We start from the raw sequence: 21,676 nt of genomic DNA, 5'->3' as shown, positions 1-21,676 counted from the left end.
ATACTAAGATTGTAGCATACTGAGAGAACACTCATAATTTGTTCCCCCAGTCGACCCTGGGTCTTGAAAAGAATCTTTTACATTTTGGCATCAGATAATTTTCTGCCCTAGGTTATAATCAATATATACATGAGGTTTTGAAATAAAAATAATTATCTCAGTTGTTAATGGCCATATGAAAAACAGTATTTTGTGGAAAGTTAGTATTATACCTCACAGTGAAATAGTAAATAAAGCACACCTTTATCTTTCAGTAATGTAGTGAGACATTCAAGTTTCTATCATGTATAAAATACTCTACTAAGGTTAATTGTTGGATTTTGGGTTTGAAGATGATGCTGTTAAGTTGGCATTTTCTTCTGCTTTCTGGCAATTGGCTGTTAACAACAAAAAGGGAAAAACTAAAGTACAAACTACATAGTCTACTAAGCCACAAACTGGGAATGGTTGCCTGAAGCATCAGAGACAAAGCAAGCCACCTGTGGAAGAAAGTGGATGATGCCATGGCTGCAGAGCTTGGAGCCAGCAGGAGATGCTTCATGAAGTTGAGAGGCCCACCTTGAGGTGTAGAACATGTTAGCCTTTGTTTGTAAAAGCAGGATGGCTTCTCAAGCCAATGGCAGGAGTTTCCCTGCCTCTGGTTTGATTTTGAGAAGTTGGGACGTGAAACCAAACAGGGAGTCACACAGACAAGCGGAGGAGGAGAGGCCTTTGACAAGTGTCAAAACCCTCTATCTTCTCTGGATGCTGAGAAGTAAATAGCTAACTGATTCTCACGTAAAACCCTGAATCAAAGCAAAATTTTGCTGGTGCAGAACTGATCCCACTATGGCCTTCTGCATTAGCTTCCTGTAGACAGCTTGTCCAGGAAACCATCATCACTTTCAGTGATGACTTGGCAAAAAGAATCCAGCTCAAGGCCACTACTGCCATTGAAGAATCGAAAAAGGAGAAAGGAATGAAAAAAGAAAGGACAGGTGAAGAATATTCATCAGAAAAAAATATTGCTGTAAAAAAGATGAAAATAGTGACCCAACATCTTGCCATGAATATAAGACCCTTAATGGAAATATTTATCAGTGAGAACACAAACAGTGGTATGAGGTCAGGGAAGAGACAGTGAGTGTGACTACATGAGAAAGTGCAGTGTGAGCTGACTGAGGGGAAAGAAAAATAAGAAAATAAAACTATTGCTGAAGATGAAATTGGAAGGCTTACAAGGGACAGTAGAGACTGTGGAAAACACGATAAAGAACAATAAGCTAGAAATGGATAAGTGGGTAGAATTTACCCAAATGAATAAGAATGTTAAATTCAAGTGAGAAAATATGGAAATCACAGAAGATTGTTATATAGTCTGTTTTCATCTTAAAGAAGAAACATAATGAAACAGCCAATATTTAATGATATAATCCAAGGTAACATTTCTGACATAAAAATAAACACAGACAGAGACAAAACTGTAAGAATATTTTGACCAGGCTTTTGTTACATGGGAATGTTTTGGGGGAAAAAAAAGCATTAGATTTTTCTTTTTTCCGTGGCCAAGCCATAAGATGATGCTTAATCATGTCTTTATCTGAAGTACTTAGCTGCATTAGATACAGTTGGTTGAATTTAAGCGTGGATGTTAGATCTAGTCTGAGTAAATAGCCACAATTTTCTTCATGTATTTCGTTGTTTTTTTTTTTAATTTACCCTTCCTAAAGAAACCTCTGAATACAAAAAGTACTTTAAGTAAAACCTTTCAAATAAAGAGAAAATTTAGAACTGGTTTTTCTACTTAAGACAAGTTCACAAACTACTTCTTAATTTGTAAGACTTAAAATTGTTACAAATACTAAAGCATTTTGTGAGGGTTGATGCATTTCAGTAAAGTTAGATGAATTTTGGCTGTTGTTGATTGACTTAGGTCAATGATTCTTATCACCCCCTTACTAGGTTTTTAAAGATGCCCATTTTGGCTTCCCGGTAAAGCGTCTGCCTTCAATGCAGGAGACCCAGGTTCAATCCCTAGGTCAGGAAGATCTGGAGAAGGAAATGGCAACCTACTCCAGTATTCTTGCCTGGAAAATCCCATGGATGAAGGAGCCTGGTAGGCTACAGTCCATGGGGTCTCAAAGAGTCCAACACTACTGAGCGACTTTACTTTCACATTTTGGCTTCTAAGGGCAGATATAAGATCTCTATCCACATGTTACTTTATCGTTTGGACTTACATAGCAGAAAGATAACTTAATGAAAATAGAAAGAAGCTAATACATCTTGTTTAATGCCCTAACATAAACTTGTTAAAATACTTGGAAATGTGATATAATCTAAAGAAAAAAGGAACTATTTTATTTCATGTAATTTCATTTACATTTTAAATGGAGTAAACATTTTAAATGGAGTAAAGCAATAAATATGGCTCTGACATTTGGTTATTTAGAATAATGTCAAATGGTGTTCATCATGTATAAATTGTTTCTTTTTTCCTGTCTACTTAGAGGCTTTATTAGGAAAGGTTGTGTGTGGTTTTTTTTTTTCATCTGCTTTTCAGCTCTGACTTATGATTGACAGACCTTTTTATACTGAAATGTCCTTGCTTTCCTAGTTAAGTCTTTACTCATTTGTTTGATGTATTTCTGGATTTGGTATATTGCTTTGGGTGGTATAGTCATTTTCACAGCATTGATTCTTCCAGTCCACGAACATGGTATGTCTCTGCACTTGTGTCACCTTTGATTTCTTTCATCCAGTTTCTTACAGTTTTCTGTGTGCAGGGCTTTTGCCTCCTTGGGGAGGTTTCAGTTCAGTTCAGTCGCTCAGTCGTTTCTGACTCTTTGCGACCCCATGAATCGCAGCACGCCAGGCCTCCATGTCCATCACTAGCTCCCGGAGTTTACCAAACCCATGTCCATTGAGTCGGTGATGCCATCCAACCATTTCATCCTCTGTCATCCCCTTGTCCTCCTGCCCTCAATCTTTCCCAGCATCAGGGTCTTTCCCAATGAGTCAGCTCTTCACATCAGGTGGCCAAAGTATTGGAGTTTCAGCTTCAACATCAGTCCTTCCAATGAACACCCAGGACTGATCTCCTTTAGGATGGACTGGTTGGATCTCCGTGCAGTCCAAGGGACTCTCAGAGTCTTCTTCAACACCACAGTTCAAAAGCATCAATTCTTCAGCACTCAGCTTTCTTTATAGTCCAACTCTCACATTCAGCCGTGACTACTGGAAAAACCATAGCCTTGACTAGACGGACCTTTGTTGGGGAGGTTTATTCCTAGGTTCTTTTCTTTTTGTTTTGATGATAAACAGGATTGTTTCTTCAGTCTGTCTTTCTTATCTTTAATTGTTAGTATATAGGAATGCTAGCAATTTCTATGTATGTATCCTGCAACTTTACTAAATTTACTGATGACCTCTAGTAGTTTTCTGGTAGCATTGTTATCAGGTTGAGGAAATGTCCTTCTATTTCTAGTTTGCTGAGAGGTTTCACTAGGAATGGGCTTCTCTGTTGGCTTAGACAGTAAAGAATCCACCTGCAATGCAGGAAACCTAGGTTTGATCCCTGGGTCAGGAAGATCCCAGGGAAAAGGCAGTGGCTGCCCACTCCAGTATTCTTGACCTGGAGAATTCCATGGACAGAGGAGCCTGGCAGCCTCAGTCCATGGAGTTGCTAAGAGTCTGACACGACTGAGTGACTAACACTTTGACTTTTCATTAGGAATGGTGTTGCATTCTGTTAAATGTATTTTCCACATTTGTTGAGATGATCATATGAAGTTTCTTTTTTGGTTTAGTACAGTAAAATCCACATTTTTTTTTTTCAGTGTTGAATGAACCTTTGATTTCTGAGATAACATCTCTTTGTTGTGGTGTATTGTTCTTTTATACATGTTTGAATTACTTATAAAATTTTGTTTAGGACTTTATATTCATGAGGGATATTAATCTTTAGTTTTCTTTAATTGTAGTGTCTTTGTCTGGTTTTGGTATAAAGTATTAGAATTCATAGATTAACTAAGAAAATACTCATTCCTCTTCAGTTTTCTGGAAGAGTTTGTTTATAATGGATTATTATTTAAATGTTTGTGAAATTCATTTGGGGCTTGAAGTTTTCGCATGGAAAGGTTTTATCCACAGATTCAATTTCTTTCATAGTTTAGGATTCTCTAGTTAATCTATTTTTTTATTGTGGTAAAATATGCATAACATTTCAATTTACTTTTTTGCCCATTTTTAAGTGTATGGTTCAGGGGCAGTAAGTATGTTCATGTTGTTTTACAGCCATCAATACTATCTATTGTGGAACTTTTTCATCACCTCAAGTAGAAGCTCCGCCAGTTAAGCAGTAACTCCCACTCCACATTTCCCCTCAGTCCCTGGTAACTTTTTCTACCTTCTGTCTCTATGAACTTGCCTAGTCTACAGAAACCTTGTATTGGACTCATATAATATTTGTAGACTCATACAATATTTGCCCTTTTGTAATTGGCTTATTTCACTTAGCATCATGTGTTTAAGGTTCATCTGTATTGTAGCATACATCAGAATTTCATTCCATTTCATAGCTGTGTGTATCAGAATTTCATTCCATTTTATGACTAATAGTGTTCCATTGTATGCACATACCACATTTTGTTTATCCTTTCATCTCTCCATGGACACTTGAATTGCGTCCATTTTTTGCCTTTTGTGAATAACAACTGCTGTGAACATTGTACAAGTATCTGTTTGAGTTCCGGTTGTCAGTTCTTTGGGTCTGTACCTAAGAGTAGAAATGCTGTGTTATATGGTAATTCTATTTTTAGCTTTCTGAGGACCCACCAAGCTATTTTTTACAGTGGCTGAACCATTTTACATTCCTACCAGCAATGCACAAGCATTCTAATTATGTCCTTGTCAATGCTTGTTATTTTTTGTTTTTTCTTTAATAATAGTTTTTAATCCATTATGATAGTGTCTCAGTGTGGTTTTAATTTGCATTTCCTTAATGGATAATGAAGTTGAGCATCTTTTCATGTGCTTGTTGGCCGTTTGTGTTTGTTATTTGAAGGATTGTCTGTTCAGATCCTTTACCCATTTTTTAATCAGGTTTTCTGTTGTTGAGTTAATAGTCATTCTTCATATTAGAATACTAATCCCTTATCAGACAAGTGGCTTTCACATTTTTTTTCTCTCTCTCTTTTTTTTTTTATTTTTGGCTGCACTGGATCTTCACTGCGTTGCGTGGGCCTCTCGTTGTGGAGACGGGCTCTGGAGGACGCAGGCTCAGTGTGGTGCACTGGCTTCTCTAGTTGCAGCACAGGCTCTCCAGTTGTGGCCGCTCCCATCTTGTGAGATTTTTTTTTCATACCCCCTTGATGTTGTCCTTTGATGCACATAAGTTTTTAATTTTGATGAAATCCAGTTTATCTACTTTTCTTTTGTTGCCTGTGTTCCTGGTATGATAGCCAAAAAAATCATCACCAAATCCTATGTCATGGAAAATTTTTTCCTATGTTTTCTAAGAGTTTTTAAGATCTAGGTTTTACATTTAGGTCTTTGATACATTTTGTGCTAATTGTGTATGGTGTAAGGTAAGGGTCCAGCTTCATTCTTCTGTTTGTGAACATCTAATTTTCTGAGCACCATTTGTAGAAAAAACTGTCCTTTCCTCATTGAATGTTCTTGGTGTCCTTGTTTACAGTCAATTGGCTGTATATGTGATGGTTTATTTCTGGTCTCTCTATTCCATTGGTTTAAATGTCCTTTATGCCGGTACTGTTTATTTTAGTTATTGTAGTTTTGAGTCAGTTTTGAAGTTGTAAAGTTTGAGTCCTCAATTTTTTTCAGTACTGTTTTGTTATTTAATGCCTCTTGTAATTCTGTATGAATTTGAATGTCAGCTTTTCCATTCTACAAAATTGCTGTTGGAATTTTTATTGGCTTGCATTGGATCTATAGATTACTTTGGGTAATATTTTTATCTTAACAATATTAGGCCTTCCAACTCATGAACACAACATGTCTTTCCACTTACTTGTGTCTTTAATTTCTTTCATCAGTGTTTTGGAGTTTTCAGTGTATAAATACTTAAGCTCCTTGGTTAAATTTATTTCTGAGTAGTAGTATCATCATCATCTATTTTAAAATATTTTATTTTTTTGATGCTATTGTAAATGAAGTGATTTTTAAAATTTTATTTTTGGATTGTTGTTACTAGGATATAGAAATGCAATAGATTTTTGCATGTTGGTTTTATAGCCCATAACTTTGCTGAATTCACTTAGTAGTTCTAACAGTATTTTTGTATGTGTATGAAATAGAGTCATTAGGATTTTCTACATATAAGAAATGTTGTCTACATGTGGTCTGTAAACAGAGATAATTTTACTTCTTCTTTCCCAATTTGGATACCTTTTATTTCCTTTTCTTGCCTAATTGCTCTGGCTAGGACTTCCAATACCCTGAGAATAGAAGTGGTAAGAGTAGACATTCTTATCTTGTTCTGATCTGAGAGGGAAAGCTTTCAGTTCTTTATCAATGAGTATGATGTGGGGTTAGCTATGGGATTTTCTTATGTATTCAATTGTGTTTTTTTCTGCATTGTCTAATCTGTTAATCTCATCCTGTGTATTCTCTTTTTAATCTCAGCCGTTGTCATTTTCATCTCTAGATGTTTGTTTTGGATTTTTTTAATCTCGCTCATGTCTGCTTAACTTTATGAACATGTGGTATATGTTTATAATTGTTTTTAATATTCTTCTTTGCTAGTTTTCACACCTTTGCTAGTTCTGAGTCAGCTTCTCTTGATTGCTTTTTCTTCTTTGGTAAGGCAGATGATTCCATTGTTGTGTTCTGGTTTCCCATTCATTCCCATCCCATTTCTTTATGGTGCAGTTAATATGCCTTTGGTTTTCGTGTCTCACTTATTGCTTATTTCAAAGGCTTTGTTGATTATATTACCTAATTTTAGCCAATTTAACCTTCATAAAGGTTAAATCTGTTCCCTGGTGGCTCAGACGGTAAAGCGTCTGCCTATAATGCAGAAGACCAGGGTTCAGTCTCTGGGTCGGGATGATCTCTTAAAGAAGGAAATGGCAACCCACTCCAGTATTCTTGCCTGGAAAATTCCATGGACGGAGGAGCCTGGTAGGCTACATATAGTCCATGGGGTCACAGAATCAGACACACTGAGTGACTTCACTTTCACTTTCACTTCAACCTTCATAAAATAGGCCTGTGCCTAAGGAAAGATACTTGCAAAGGGACAGAATTGAATATTGTATTAAAAATGCAAGCCCAAGTGAACAATTAGAGAAAAGCTGAAGCAATAGTTCTATGATTTTATAGTTTATGGTAAGAAATATATGTTTGATTCTTGCCACAGAACTCCTGAACTACTGGATTTTCTTCTTTATTATCATTTTTTACAATTTAAATCTATTTTTAATTGGAGAATAATTACTTCACAATGTTGTGTTGGTTTCTGCCATACCCTTGGATTTTCTTAAATGATAAGAATCATTAAAGATGTCTTTTGTTTGTCTGTTCTTTCTTTCCTTTTTTTTGTTTTTTTTGGCCACACCACACAGCTTATAGGATCTTAGTTCCCCAACCAGGAAGTGAACCCAGGCCCCAGTAGTGAAAGCACCAAATCCTAATCTCTGTACCACTAGGAATTGCCAGGATGTTTTTTGTATTTTCATAGCAGGCCTTTTTCAGCTACACCTGAATTTATATTACTGATGTGACTTCTAGAAAGCCTCTAAGCCTAGAGGAGAACCAACCATGTGATTAAAGGGTTGGAACTTTAGCTCTAGTTTACCTTCCTTACTCCCAGGGTGGGGAAAGGAGCTGGAGATTTTGTTTGTTTAATCATCAAAGGCAAAAGATTTAACCAGCCAAGCCTCCATAAGAAAGCCCGTGGATTCAGAGAGCTCTGTGGCGGAGAACACGTGGAGGTACTGAGGATGACGTGCGTGGAGAGGGCGTGCGAGCTCTGCCAGCTCCCCACACTGTGCGCTGTGCGTCTCTGCCATCGGGCTGCTCCTGGGTTGTGTCCTTTTCTGATAGAATGATAATCTAGTAAGTCAGTAAACTGTTTTCCTAAGTTCTTTGAGCTGCTGTCTCAAATTAATCTAAGTGGGAACCTCTATAGTTTATAGCCAGTTGGTCAGAAGCACAGGTAATAACCTGGACTAGACTGGCGTCTGACGTGGGGTGTGGCAGTCTTGTGGGGCTGCACTTTTACCCTTTGACCCTGTGGGGTCTACCTCTTAACCTCAGGAAGATGGTGTCAGAACTGAATTGAATTGTGGGACACACATCTGGTTTCCCTGGGAAGTCAAAGAATTGGTTATTGTGGGGGAAACCCTGCATATTGGCTCACAGAAGTGTTCCGTGCTGTAGAGGAGGAGAGACAGGAAGGAGTATTTTTTCTAAATATTGTGCTTCTTTTATGACCTGCTTGTTTGTCATCCACATGAGGTTGAAAAGATAGTTTAATCAAATACAGTGAGAAGTTGGCAAAATCAAATTTACCAGAAAGATTCCCACTGCTGCCACCAATAAAGGCAAATTAATAGCCACTTGCAAAATAGAAGATCCAGACATGGTGAAGAAGCAGATTGAGCATGTAAGAGCTAAAGAGGTCAGTGTCTGCACGCAAGATTCCGAGGAGGAACCAAGGGACGATAAATGGAAACTGAAGGTCCTGGGTGCTGATGAAGTACCCTTTCAGGCTGCTTGTCTCCTAACTTAGATGGTGGGACTCTGGGGGGAGTGTTTCCTGAGGGTGTTATCTGTAGCTTTCAAATCTATCAGAAGAGTAACTTAGAGACAGTTATTCACAGACAGTCATTTCACTGCCAAGAAATATATGCAAGAAAGTATAAAAGAGAAAGAGGATGGGGGAAGGGAGGAGAGCACAGGTACGCTGGAACTTGGAGTCTTTTTTCCTGGGTGGACTGAGTAGCTGGAGGCTAGCCGAAAGGCCAGTCTGCCCTCGGGTCTGTTGTCTTAGGTGTTCAAGGGAGAAGAAGTGTTTGTATTTTCTCTGAAGAACCTTGAGAATTTAACTATAGAGTATATATGACAGACTGTCTCTATGAAATGTCTACCAACTGCCTGCATTTAGTACCTTGACCAAGTCAAAACCATTTTCCTCATCTGCATTTTCTCAAGTTTTTTTTTTTAAGCAAATATGAGTAGAATGTAAAAATTCCATATTTTTAATATAGATGGTGTGGCATATTTATTTATGTAGGCCTGGTGGACACAGGATTTTTTTTTTTTTTTTAATTTTTTTTTTTTTTTTTTTGTCATACATTGATATGAATCAGCCGACACAGGATTTTTTAACATATAAAATTTTTTTTGTTTGGCTACAAAGAAGCTACATTTAGGCTTTCCTTGGACTTTTGCAGTCAGCACTGTCCTTTAACTCATGGTTGCCTGACATTCTAAACATGTCTTTATCAACTTCCTTATCACCTTAGCCCAAAACACCACAAACTGTTGTTTTAAAATTCTTGGCATACAGAAAGACCTGGTGTAATGCATGTTTTGAAATGCATTTTATTACCTCATTTGTGTATATAATGGATTACCAGAAGTCATCCAAGAATTACTGATACATTTCCGTATTGATGATGGGTGTTCTAGGAAGCGTTTAGTATATGAGCATGTATATATACATATCATGTTAGTTTTGGCTGTCCTGAATTAATTGTGACAAACTAAAATCTTTTGAAAGTTTCTTTCCAAGTGTCTGGAGTTAATGATTTCTCTGGCCAGTGCGAGAGACTGCACATTATTTTTGATACTGTTAAGACACTGGGCAGTCACTGCTCACTTAAGCCAGATGGCATGTGTCAACTCCTTTTTCTGGAAAGGGAAAGGTTTTGCGGGGCTGCTGTAGTAAACCCTTATAGCTTCTTACGGAATTCGTCTTCTCTTTACATAAATCAGTGCTTATAGATTCTCACTGCTCCTTGAGCACTCCTCTTTCACTTACGAAGATTCTCAAAGGATTGGGCATAAATGTTTTTGTGTGTAAATTCTCTTTTTGCAGTCATACAGTAGCAGGTGATTATTGATAAAGTTACGTAAAGTGAATACTTTTCTTTTAGGACAAAAAGAAAGACAAAGAATTCATAAGGCAAGGAGAGAGTGGCCCTTTTATAATTTTACCAATCTTCCAAGTTGCCCACAGTCAGAATCTGATTTAGGGTGTTGGCCAGCTATGGACAACACTCTTTAATGATAGCTTAGAGCACCTCTGGTAAAGTGCCCTCATCCACCCATTAGCACTGTGAATTCTAGCTCTTGACTTTTAATGCGCAGTCACCATCTTACACTGAATTTCTTTCTTTTTTTTTTTTTTAAGTGTTTTTCAAGAAGTACTGGTGGATGAATGAATTCTACAAGCATTTGGTTTTCATTTCTCTGATTAAATCCTAAGCTGCTAAACTTTAGTGACACTTTTCCTTTCATCTTCACATCCATAACTAAGAATTTGGATGTAAATTTGGGCGTTAGTGGCTTTTTTCTTTCTTGGTTTTCTTGATAATTGATTTTTAAAGTTTATTGGAATTCTTATAAAATGTTTCATTTTTTCAAGGTGTTGATTTTAAGGTGAAAACAATTTCAGTGGACGGAAATAAGGCAAAACTTGCAATATGGGTAAGAATTTTTAAAATGTATTTTGTATAAATATTGAACTTGTACTTTTTGAAGACACAAAGATTGATGTGTGTAGTGTCCTACAGGGGAATGAGCAATTTGTATTAAATAACTTGGGACATTTGATGCTGATTACTGGATAGACAATAAGTAGTTACGTTTTATAATTCTGTAATTAGGCAGAGACCTGTTTCACCTGCTCAGATTTTTAAAATATGTAGTCTCTTCAGAATATTTGAAAGCAGTATTTAAAAAAAAAGTCATCTGCCACAGAGAATCATTGTTATTGAATGTGTTTCTTTGAAGTTTTAAAAAAGACAAGTTACACTGAACTAGTGCTGAAGGCAGTTGTTGGGGAGAAGGGAATGAAATAATACTTAGAAAACAGGATTTTTCATGTTTGTTAGTGTAAATACCCATAACACTTGAGTTTGCCAACTTTGGATTTTTTAAATACTGATGCCCAGTGTTTACTTACTGGCTTCTTTTCATTTGCCTGTGAACCCAGCTGTTCTGGTCTACATTCTCAGCTAAGTCGACCTCTCCCTGGCAGTGCTGAGTAAGGCAGCACTTGCTGTCAGAACCCCCCAGACGCTCAGTCTGTATCTGTCGGCTCCTTCTTCTCTCCTGCCTTCCTGTCTCTCCATCTAGATGTGATTGCTTATATAGTAAATGTGTTACATATAAAATGTATAAAAATATACTCATCAAATCCCCACATCTGCTATAGTTAAATATCTCAGTATATTTTTATAACATAATAATCACATTAGAACTGGTCTGCAGTCAGGTTGAGTCATACTTCATCATGGTGGTTAAAGAGTAAATGCTGGCTGGGTGTCAGTTACAGATTGAACCAACAAGTGTTCATACATCGTATGATGTCATTCATGTTAATGGCATTCTCTGAATGGCACACTATTTCTAACACACATTTTATTCCAAATGACTGTGTGTCTTATGGCTTTTTTTTTCCCATTAATTTCTTTCTAAGATATGATATTTTACATGATTGTGGCCTGTTTGACTATTCCCCCAAATAAATACTTACTATCAATCAGTACAGTAATGTCTAACAAAATAATATGGAAAGTGTTGGACTAGACCATAGTAAAATATATGTTGAAGAATGCTGCCTTCTTTCTGTCCTGAAGTGGAACCTGATTTTCCATGTTTTTCTTGGTTGGTTTATTACCTCTTCTGCCCTTGCTCCTGCTTTGAGAAATAGACAGTTTAGAGTGGGATCTGAGGTTTGATGGTTGCTGTGAGATCTTACTTTCATACAGGAGGTTTTTATTTGTTTTTGATTTACTTTCTAGTTTCTGCTCAATAAAAACCCTAGCTGGCAAGTATTATTGAAGTGACATCTTTATCATAAGCTCATACCTATTTTGTAAATAAGAGAGGCTTCTCCTGATTGTGAGGATAATATAATCTCATTCTATTGATAAAAAAGGATAATCAAAGGAAATTAATAGAGAAGAAAGTTCATCTTTAGCCAGTGTTGGGTATTCTAGTGAACATTCTATAAAATATGTTAGACGCATGCACATTGTCACACCTGTGTTCATGTGCAATTTTCCAAAAGAAAGGATTGTATCTGAATCCTTTCACCTGCTTGTCCTTCCCACCCCCCCACCCCCACCGCTGCCCCGCACATACATTGTATACATTGTTCTGTGTCAATACAGAAGTCCATCAGTTTAAATGACCATTTGTATCCATCTTATGACTACAATTTAGTCAACCCTCAGTGAAAGATAGTTACAGTGTTAATAGTTTTTCACAAAGACCATCAGTGCCTTGGTGAACCTCCTGATTTTTACATCTCTGTGCACTTGTCCAGTTACTTTACGATGTATACTTAGAAAGTGAATTATTGGCTGAAAGAAGGTGAAGATTTAGGAAGCAGGTCTTCTGTACTATATACTGTAAATCTCTCTCACTTTTGCCTCTCAGTAATAGTTTTTCACTTATATGTGCATTTCTTTTGATTAGTGAGATTTTTCATATTATATGATTATATTTTAATGAATTTTCTTTAATATGCTTTGCCTTTTTTATATTGTGCTCATTTTCTTCATGATTAAAGTCTTTATACAATAAAAATACTAGCTTTTTGTCATACGCCACATTTTTCCCACTCTCATTTGTCTTCAAAATCTTAAGATGAGTATTTATTAATGTTCTCATATGTGTAATACTAACTCTGTTATATGCTGCAGATTTTTTTCCCCTAGTTTGTGATTTACCTTCCAATCTTGTTGAGGATGAGTATCGGGGGCAAAAGCGGGGTGAGTGTGGTGTTGGGGAGAGGTTCTTAGGTCATACCAAGGTTTTCATCTTTACGTGATTGAATCAGTCATTTTTTTCATGCTTTTGGGTGTCATGTCATATATAGGAGGGCCTTCTAAGTCAGTGTTAGAAATATATGAGTCTGTTGTTTCCTCTCATTTTTCTGAGGTTTTATTCATGTAAATAAAATCAGTTCCTCTCCCTGTTGGATACACCTCCTGGGATTACTCAAGTAGAATAGTTGAGCCTCATCCTGCTCCTCCTCCCCTGATGGTGCGGCATGTTCTTCAGGACCTACGTGGTACCCACCTCTCGGCTGGTTTTCCTCTGCATCCTCCCGCCCTTCTGCGCCCCAGTTTCTGTTATTTAGCCTTTCCAGCTTTGTCCTCTGTCCTTTTCTGTCTTTAATATCCTTTCTCTCTTCTCCCATCAGAAAATAAAACCACAGATAATAAACTTTGCTTCTTTTATCTTACAAAGATGTTTTTGCCCTTACTACAAATTCCTGTTTTGAAGGCAAGCAATTATCTAGCTTGTGCTTGCCCCATAGCTAAACTCACACTTAAACTCAGAGGACTGGTAGTTGTTGATGTTTGAGGTATGTCTTTATTTTTCTTCAGGTCATTTTACATTAGCAGACTGCAGACTTTTTCTTTGAAGGCCAGATAGTAAATGTTTAGTCCAGCCCCAAGGTGGACCATACAGCAGTCCTTATGGCAGTACACAAGTGAATGGGCCTGGCCGTGTTCCAGTCAGACTTTATTTAATAAAAGCTTAAGTAATGAAACAGGTGGTGGGCTGAGGCAGCAGTTTGCAGACTGCACATTTGCATAATCTTAGGTAGACTTGAAGCCACAGTCCAAAGATGGTAGAAGGAAGACAGAAGGTAGAAGGAAGACAGAAGGAACCAGGCCCAGAAGAGGCTTGTTATTAGTTTTCTTTTTTTTTTTTTCCAACAAAATTTGAGCAACTGTCCTGTGGCAAGAATTTCTCTAGGCTCTGGAGTTAAACCGGTCATTGAGCAGAGAAGTTCCCTTCCATATGAAATTTACATTTCCTAGCTAGTGTATATTTTATATTCATTACCCCAGGTATGAGTCAGAAACATAATAAGGAGTGGTTTGATTTTCCTGCATTTTTCTGGAAGAAGAGACATAGAAAATACTTTAAAAAGTACAACCTAAACATTGCTTACCTAAAATAAAACACCCCGGTAATGCTCTTTAACAGTAGTTCTCAATCTTTAACTCTATGTTAGAATCACCTGAGAAGCTTATTAAAACTTCTCTCATGCCCTTATTAAATCAGAATCTTTGTGGGTTGAACCTCAGTATCTGTATTTTTCATTTCCCAGGAAATTTTATTGTGCCACCAGAGTTGAGAACCATGGCTTTCAATGAAATGGGTTTCATATGTGATAAAAATCTTAAGTCCAAAGTGGTAGAAAATCTGTACTTTGTTACATTTTTTCCTAGAGATGAGGCACTACCTATTAATTTTTATGTAGCATTTGTCAGTAAAAGAACACATCTCATTTAAATTTTAAGTTTTAAATGAACTTGATGTTTTAATCATGCTGTTAACTTTCTACTCTTAAATTAATACTTTGAAGATCTGTTATTTATCCAGTGTTTTGTTTAATAATAATTGATTGTCACTTTTAGGATACTGCTGGTCAAGAAAGGTTCAGAACATTAACTCCCAGCTATTATAGAGGTGCACAGGGTGTTATTTTAGGTAAGGTTTTACTTTACTGTTTAAAATATATTGTTGTTGTGTTACTGGAATTTCTGATTTTCCTGTTTGTGAAGGTCAGTAACTTTCTGCTTTATTTTTCTTTAGGGCTGCTTTTATGTGACTTTAATTTATATTAACTTTATGTAATATTAGGGAATATTTAAACTTTTCAAATTTTGTTTTCTTTGTCTAGCAATTGAAAAATAAAGATCAGAACCATGTAATAAGAAGTGGTTTGGTTTTAATGCATTTTCCCGAAAGAAAATACATAGAAGCATTTTTAAAAGTACAGCCTAAAAATTGCTTACCTGTATTAAAACACCTCTATTATTTATTTGGGTTAAAAGCACGTGTTGATGAGTACATAAGTGAGGACCCAGTCCTTGTGTTGTTTATCTGTCTTAGAGTATTACCAGAAACTTATCTTCAGTTAGCAGCTTACTGATATTTACTGCCAGATTATAATGGAAGGAGTGTTGGTTGCTTAGTGGAATCTGTTTTATTAGTCTTGAAAAATAGCTCAAAGCACTTAATGCTGTTGATTTATAATCACACAGAACTTAAAAACCAAATGTGGATTTTTGGTATAATTTGTTGAAAAGTGCTTGTTCTTAATATTGCTGGGAAACTGTCTAAAATGAATACTGTTCATCTGTAGGGAGAGACCTCATTTTATATCACAACTTGTGAGGCTTTGGTTTCATTTCTGTTAATTTGACAGTGACTCTCTCGGTTTTGGTTCAGTATCTCCTAAGTTTAGAAAACACTTTAACAGATTATTTCATATAATGCAGAGTGATGAACATGTAAACAGAGGAAGACAGTCAGGGCTCCACCCACTGACTTTCTTTTGTATTTTGTGTTGAGGTATAGTCAGTTAACAACGCTGTGATAGTTTCAGGTGGTCAAGGGGCTCGGCCATACATACACATGTACCAATTCTCCCCCAAACTTGCCTCCTCTCCAAGGCTGCCACGTAACATTGAGCGGAGTTCCCTGTGCTATACAGTAGGTCCTCATTGCCCACCCTCTAACTTTACGTATGTTTTCAAGTTTGCAAACTCTGGTGCTTGTGAGAAATAAGTTAATGGGTTCACAGATGTTTAAATTTTAATTTTTTTTTAAATTTTGCCACAGATTTGAGTCTAAATACCTTTTAGCTTTTAGACAAACCTATTTTCTTATTGGGCTTCCCTTGTGACTCAGCTGGTAAAGAATCCACCTGCAATGTGGGAGTGCAGACCTGGGTTTGATCCCTAGGTTGGGAAGATCCCCTGGAACAGGGAAAGGCTACCCACTCCAGTATTCTGGCCTGGAGAATTCCATGGACTGTATAGTTCATGGGATCGCAGAGTCGGATATGACTGAGCGCCTTTCACTTTCTTTTTTTTTTTATTGTTATGAAGACAGCTATTTCATTTCTCTAACAGCATATGTTAATTAAACTGAAGTATATATAAATGCATTTTTTTTTTAAAGACACTTGTTTCTTCCATCTGAATCAGTGGACATTGATTTTTAAAGCATTAACAGCTTAAAAAAACAGACTTGCCTATAATGTCAGTTCCTAGTACATATCAGAAATATAATGTCATTGCTTTTTGCTTTTGATATTTATTTAATAAATGATTCTTTTTATTTCAGTTTATGATGTCACAAGAAGAGACACCTTTGTTAAACTGGATAATTGGTTAAATGAGTTGGAAACATACTGCACGAGAAATGACATAGTAAACATGCTAGTTGGAAATAAAATTGATAAGGTGAGAAGTCAGACACTTGGCAGTTTGGCTGTATATTTTGATAGCTTTTCTTAATCTTTGCATTTATCTTTTAGGAAAATCGTGAAGTTGATAGAAATGAAGGCCTGAAATTTGCACGAAAGCATTCCATGTTATTTATAGGTATGTGTGTGAATATTTATCTTTTCATTATTAATGAAAGTTTTTAAATGGAGTTTCTGTTAAATTCTTCTCTTTATGAACCATAAAAATTATGTATTTAGTTCATAGCAGTGCTATAAAACTAGCTAACTGTAGAACTATGTTCCTTATTTTTCCCTCTGTAAAAAAGAATAGAATCAGTGTGAGGTTGTATGGAGCACAGCACATGATTCTCTCCTCCTGTGACCCAGTGCTGTAGGCGTGCACACCTGCTGGGCCATGTCCTGGCAGCACCACCATTGTCAGAAATGCTGCATTTGAGGCCCTAACCCATAGGTTCTGAATTAGAATCTGCATTCTAACAAGATGTGATTTGTATCATGCTAATATTGGGGAAGCACTGTAGAGCAAGGGTTGGCAAGCTACAGCCTGGACCAGATCTGGCCCCACCATTTGTAAGGAAGCACACCGTGCCCATGCCCCACCATCTGCATTATTGTCTGTGGCTGCCCTTGTGCTTCGTGGCAGAGGTTAGTCATTACAGTGGAAACAATATGGCATCACCACCCAAAATATTTACTCTCTAGCCACGTACAGAAAAAGTTGATTGACCCCTTGTCCAGCAAAGTGGACTGGCAGTATCACTTGGGAGCTTTTAAAAATTACAACTCTCTGGGCCTTACTTATGACAGGTCTGAAACAGAGCCTTGAAGGCAGTTTATAAAACACCCTAGCTGGTTCTGATGTGAAGCCAGCTTTAAGAATCACTGTTTTCACTGTTCCCCACTGTATGAACCTAGTAGGAATCAGGAAATGGAAATGGGAGAACATCATATATGGATAGAAGTGGGGTGGTACAAATGGAAAGTGTAGGAAGTTTTAGAATGGGCTTGTGTAGTACTGCTGCTGCTTACTTGTTGGTGTCTTCCATTTCTATATATTAGTTTGTTCAATTAATATCTATTGAACACAGAATAGAACAATGAACAAAATGGTCCAACTCTCTGCCCTCAGGGAACTTACTTACATTCCAGTATGGGAAGCAGACTGGAATTCATAACTAGTGCTCTGCATGAAATAAAATGGTGTAAGGGGAGAGAATGACGGGGGGGGGGGGGGGGGGGGGGGGGGATAAGGAAACGTTCTTAGAGAGAGCACCATTTGAGCAAGATTTCATGGTATGAAGGTCTAGATAGAGAGCATCTTATTCCTGAGGCAAGAACCACTGTAGTGTGTCCAAGAAACAGGAGAAAGCTTGTGGACTGGAACAGAGTGTGTTGGAGGAAAGGTTGGTGATGATGGAAGTTAGTGTTGGACTTCCTGGGATATGGTAAAGAAATGAATTGTATTTCAAGTGTGGTAGAAAGCATGGGAGTAGTGCTGTGGTTTGATATTCTTTTAAGAAGATTCATTTGACCATAAGAAGCAGAAGCAAGAGGCCAAGTGCTTACAGTGACCTCAATGGGTAATGTTGGGGGCGCTGACTACAGTGGGCAGTAGTGGTGGTGGAAAGTTGGCAGACCCAGGAGACACTTGGAGGGTAAAGCTGTCAGGTGGATAGGTTGGGGGTGCAGGGTAAGGAAAGAGCAATCAAAGATGGGCTCAGGTCTGTGGCGTGGGCAACTAGGTGAATGGTGATGCCGTAAGTAAGATGTGGAAGGTCAAGACAAGAACAGGTTTATGCAGAGGAACAGGGACCCAAGATTTCTGCTTAGACATAAGAATGAACTGTCTTTGAGACAATGAGTGGACATCGTGGTCATTGGCATTTAGGTGGCATTGATAGTCATGAGATTGGAGCAGTCACTACAAGAAAAGCTGGATAGAAAAGGGCTGAAGATTGAACCCTGGGGTACTCCAGCAGTTAGAAGTCAGCAGAAGGGGAGGTGCCAGTGAGTAAGGTTGTGAACGGTGTGCCAGGGGGAGGAGCGCCAGGAGTGCTCAGCTGTCTTGGAAGTCAAGTGGACGAAGTATTTAAAGGAGAAAAGTGACCAGCTGTATCAAATGCTGCAAGATGTCAAATAAGAAAAGGACATTGGATTTGACAAGCTAGTGGGTATTGGTCATCTTTAAAAGAACAGTTTCCATGGAGTGGTGTAATCAAAAGCCTAATTAGATTAGTTTGAAGAAAAATTGGAGAAAAAGTGGTAACAACTTATATAGATAACTCTATCACTGTTTTGTTTTGGAAGAGAGTGGAAAAAGTAGGTGGCTACTAGAGGATAAGTGGGCTGGAGGGTGGGTTGGTTAGTCAGGGGGTGAGTGATTAATAAGATGGACAGTAATTTTGGTGGGCTTTCAAGCTGTTTGGTATATAATCCAGTAGAGTGGGTACACGATCCTTCAGTGAATGAGGGTTGGGATCCCGGGAAGTAGACGGAAGGATGGCCCCGGCCAGCAGCCAGGATGGTTCGCCCATCGTAACAGAAGTGAAGGCAAAGCCTAAAAAGACAATGCGGGTGGGTTGGTCAATCTGTTAGTGGCGTGATCAGTAGTTCTTGCCAGATTGTTTCTGCTTTTCCCAGTGTAGAGCTGGATCATCAGCTGACGTAGAGTAGCTTTAAGATGAAAACATAAAATAGTCATCAGACTGGGAAAAAGTCAGTGGTGAAACACAAGATGAGAGAGCAGTCCTGAGTATCCACATGGGTCTCCTGAGCATAAATTGAAAATGGAACTAGTGTTCACAGTTTGTACATCACTTATTCAACCACCTGTTCGTTGCAGGCACAGAACAACCAGATTAATTGTTTTAACTTGGAGCTTAAATTTTCTTATTCTAAAATGGGAATGATATCTGCTTCAGAGGCTAATTTAAGAACTAAACAAAAAATTAAGAACTTTGGCACACTTAAGGATATTTGAGTAGGGTGTTAAAATTTACAATTCTGCCACGAAATCTTGAGCTTATATACCACTAATCTTATGGATAGAATTTAAATAGCTTAACTTTGAGAGTTGCAGGAGATTCAGTAATATTAAACCTGTGGGGAGAAACCATATATATAAAAATATATTGTCTGCTGATATTTCTGCTGTAATAGTTTTCCAGAAAAACATAGAAATATGACTAAAAGAGAATATACTCTTGACGTTTTTCCTTGAATTTCAGAGGCAAGTGCAAAAACCTGTGATGGTGTACAGTGTGCTTTTGAGGAACTTGTTGAAAAGATCATTCAGACCCCTGGACTGTGGGAAAGTGAGAACCAGAATAAAGGCGTCAAGCTGACACCCAGGGAAGAAGGCCAAGGAGGCGGAGCGTGTGGTGGTTACTGTTCTGTGTTATAAACTCTGGGAGATACCATCTCTTGCGAATTTGATCAGATAATGTCATCTTTCTGTATATAAACTCTCTAACTGCTATTTTAGGGACCTTGCAGTTTGCACATATTTGTTTTGTATCATGGCAGTAAATATTTGTGAGAAAGCCCACTCATTGACTTTTCCAGGTAAAACGTAAGCATGCAGTTTGCAATCTGCAGTTTTTTATGTAACATAAAATAGGTGTACCTTTATAAGTACATTTGATTTTATGATTTACATTCATCATGTGATTTTTAAAAAATCCACCTCTCTAGTATATGTCGATACAAAGTCTAGTTTTGGTCTCCTTTTTGCTTAAATACTTATCAATTACTGAATTAATTGGTATTGTAGAACCCCCAGGACCACTGGGAGATACACAGATGTCATCAAACCTGGCAGATTTCCCTTCAGGACTAACAAAGAGCATGATTCCACAGCTTTCCTAGGATGTTCGCTGACGGATTCTCTTTAGTACTAAGCAAAATCCTCTTTGCAGGATGTGATTGAGGCCAATTTATAATTAAATCCCGTTTGTTCTGATGATACTTCTGAAGTAGCATTAATATGTTAAAGAAGTTTGGTCTTCCTTGACTTCAAGAGTAGCTCATTGCTTAGCTGGAGTTTTAATTCTGTGATGTGTACATGGCTTCATGAGCCTCTGTGCAGCATTTTGGGTTGTGTGGTGTTTGACAGGATGGCAATAAGGTTCCCCCATTTTGGTTTCAGAAGGACAGGAGAAGTATGTTTATGTAACTCATGTAGCACTTATCACCTTTAAAACCAACACCTTTTCCCATAAATGTTGGTGGTGTTTGTTCCGGTACTTCAAGTATAGCTTGTGTAATGTTAATGAATATCTGTATCTTATGACTTCCATAAATGACTAGTTGATATTCAAAAACATATTTCCATGTTTTGAGGGTTGGGGAAAAAAACACTAAACTATAATTTGAGAAAGGCATATTGCTTCCAGATTTCGATGTATATGGGAAAATACTGTTGCAGTGAAAATCTTGGTACAAACTTGTACAGACTAATAAATCTTTTACACAGTATTCAGTTTTGTAACCTCCTGCTATTGTACATTGTATATTTTTTTCACTCATGTATTATTTAATATACATTGATCTCTGCTATTTTAAGTTTCCAGATAAGTAATTTGCCCTTTCAGGCAGGCCACTTTAATACCACTCAGTAAGATTAATAAGAAATACTAATTTCTGGGCGGTTTGTTCTCTATATACAGTTGCAAACGATAAACATTTTTGTGGGTCACCTTTACAATGCCTGTGATAATAGACTGAAATGTATATCTTCACATAAAAGAAAATCTTAACATTCTACGTGGTTCACACTTGTTAGATTGTATTACATGGGATTAAAGGTTTTATGCGTTGCATATGTTTTTACAAAAGATGAAACATATACTACTTTAATGTTAGAGAAAGATAGCTAACACATGTACTTATGATTTGTTGTTACATTAAAACTGTAGATTTGTATATTTATGTGGTTTCTGTATTGACATTACTGTTTATTGCTGTTTGCTCCTTGAGCCATAGAATATTCTTCCTATGCATTGGATTGTCTTTACTTGGTCAGAATTTGGATACATATGAGTCACTTAACCTTTAACAACTAATTTTGTTTGACTTATATTGTAACCTTTTATAGTTTTTTAATAAATCTAGCCTGCTTTCCCTAGATGCATTTGTGCAGGAATATTATACATTTCCTTGTTACTCCCATTAGCTGAGGAAGTCCTGAATATTATACTACTTCCTATATTCTGTAGGAAT

The 21,676-nt window shown here is 37.3% G+C and overlaps 1 protein-coding gene across 1 annotated transcript in view; it reads left to right on the top strand.

Annotated features, from left to right (window-relative positions):
- The window catches only part of RAB18 (RAB18, member RAS oncogene family), a 28,611-nt gene extending 7,232 nt beyond the window's left edge, over window positions 1–21,379 (top strand). Inside the window, exons 3-7 of the mRNA XM_043479337.1 lie at window positions 10,595–10,656; window positions 14,616–14,688; window positions 16,333–16,451; window positions 16,526–16,592; window positions 19,684–21,379. Coding sequence (XP_043335272.1) covers window positions 10,595–10,656; window positions 14,616–14,688; window positions 16,333–16,451; window positions 16,526–16,592; window positions 19,684–19,859 — 497 coding nt within the window. The 3' untranslated portion in view covers window positions 19,860–21,379. The remainder of the gene's footprint in view (window positions 1–10,594; window positions 10,657–14,615; window positions 14,689–16,332; window positions 16,452–16,525; window positions 16,593–19,683) is intronic.
- The last annotated feature ends 297 nt before the right edge of the window (window positions 21,380–21,676 follow it).

Source organism: Cervus canadensis, chromosome 10 (assembly GCF_019320065.1).
Source record: "Cervus canadensis isolate Bull #8, Minnesota chromosome 10, ASM1932006v1, whole genome shotgun sequence".
In the NCBI taxonomy this organism is placed as follows: Eukaryota; Metazoa; Chordata; class Mammalia; order Artiodactyla; family Cervidae; genus Cervus; species Cervus canadensis.
The sequence above is the reverse complement of the archived record's forward strand: the minus strand, read 5'-3'. Positions and strand labels throughout refer to the sequence as shown.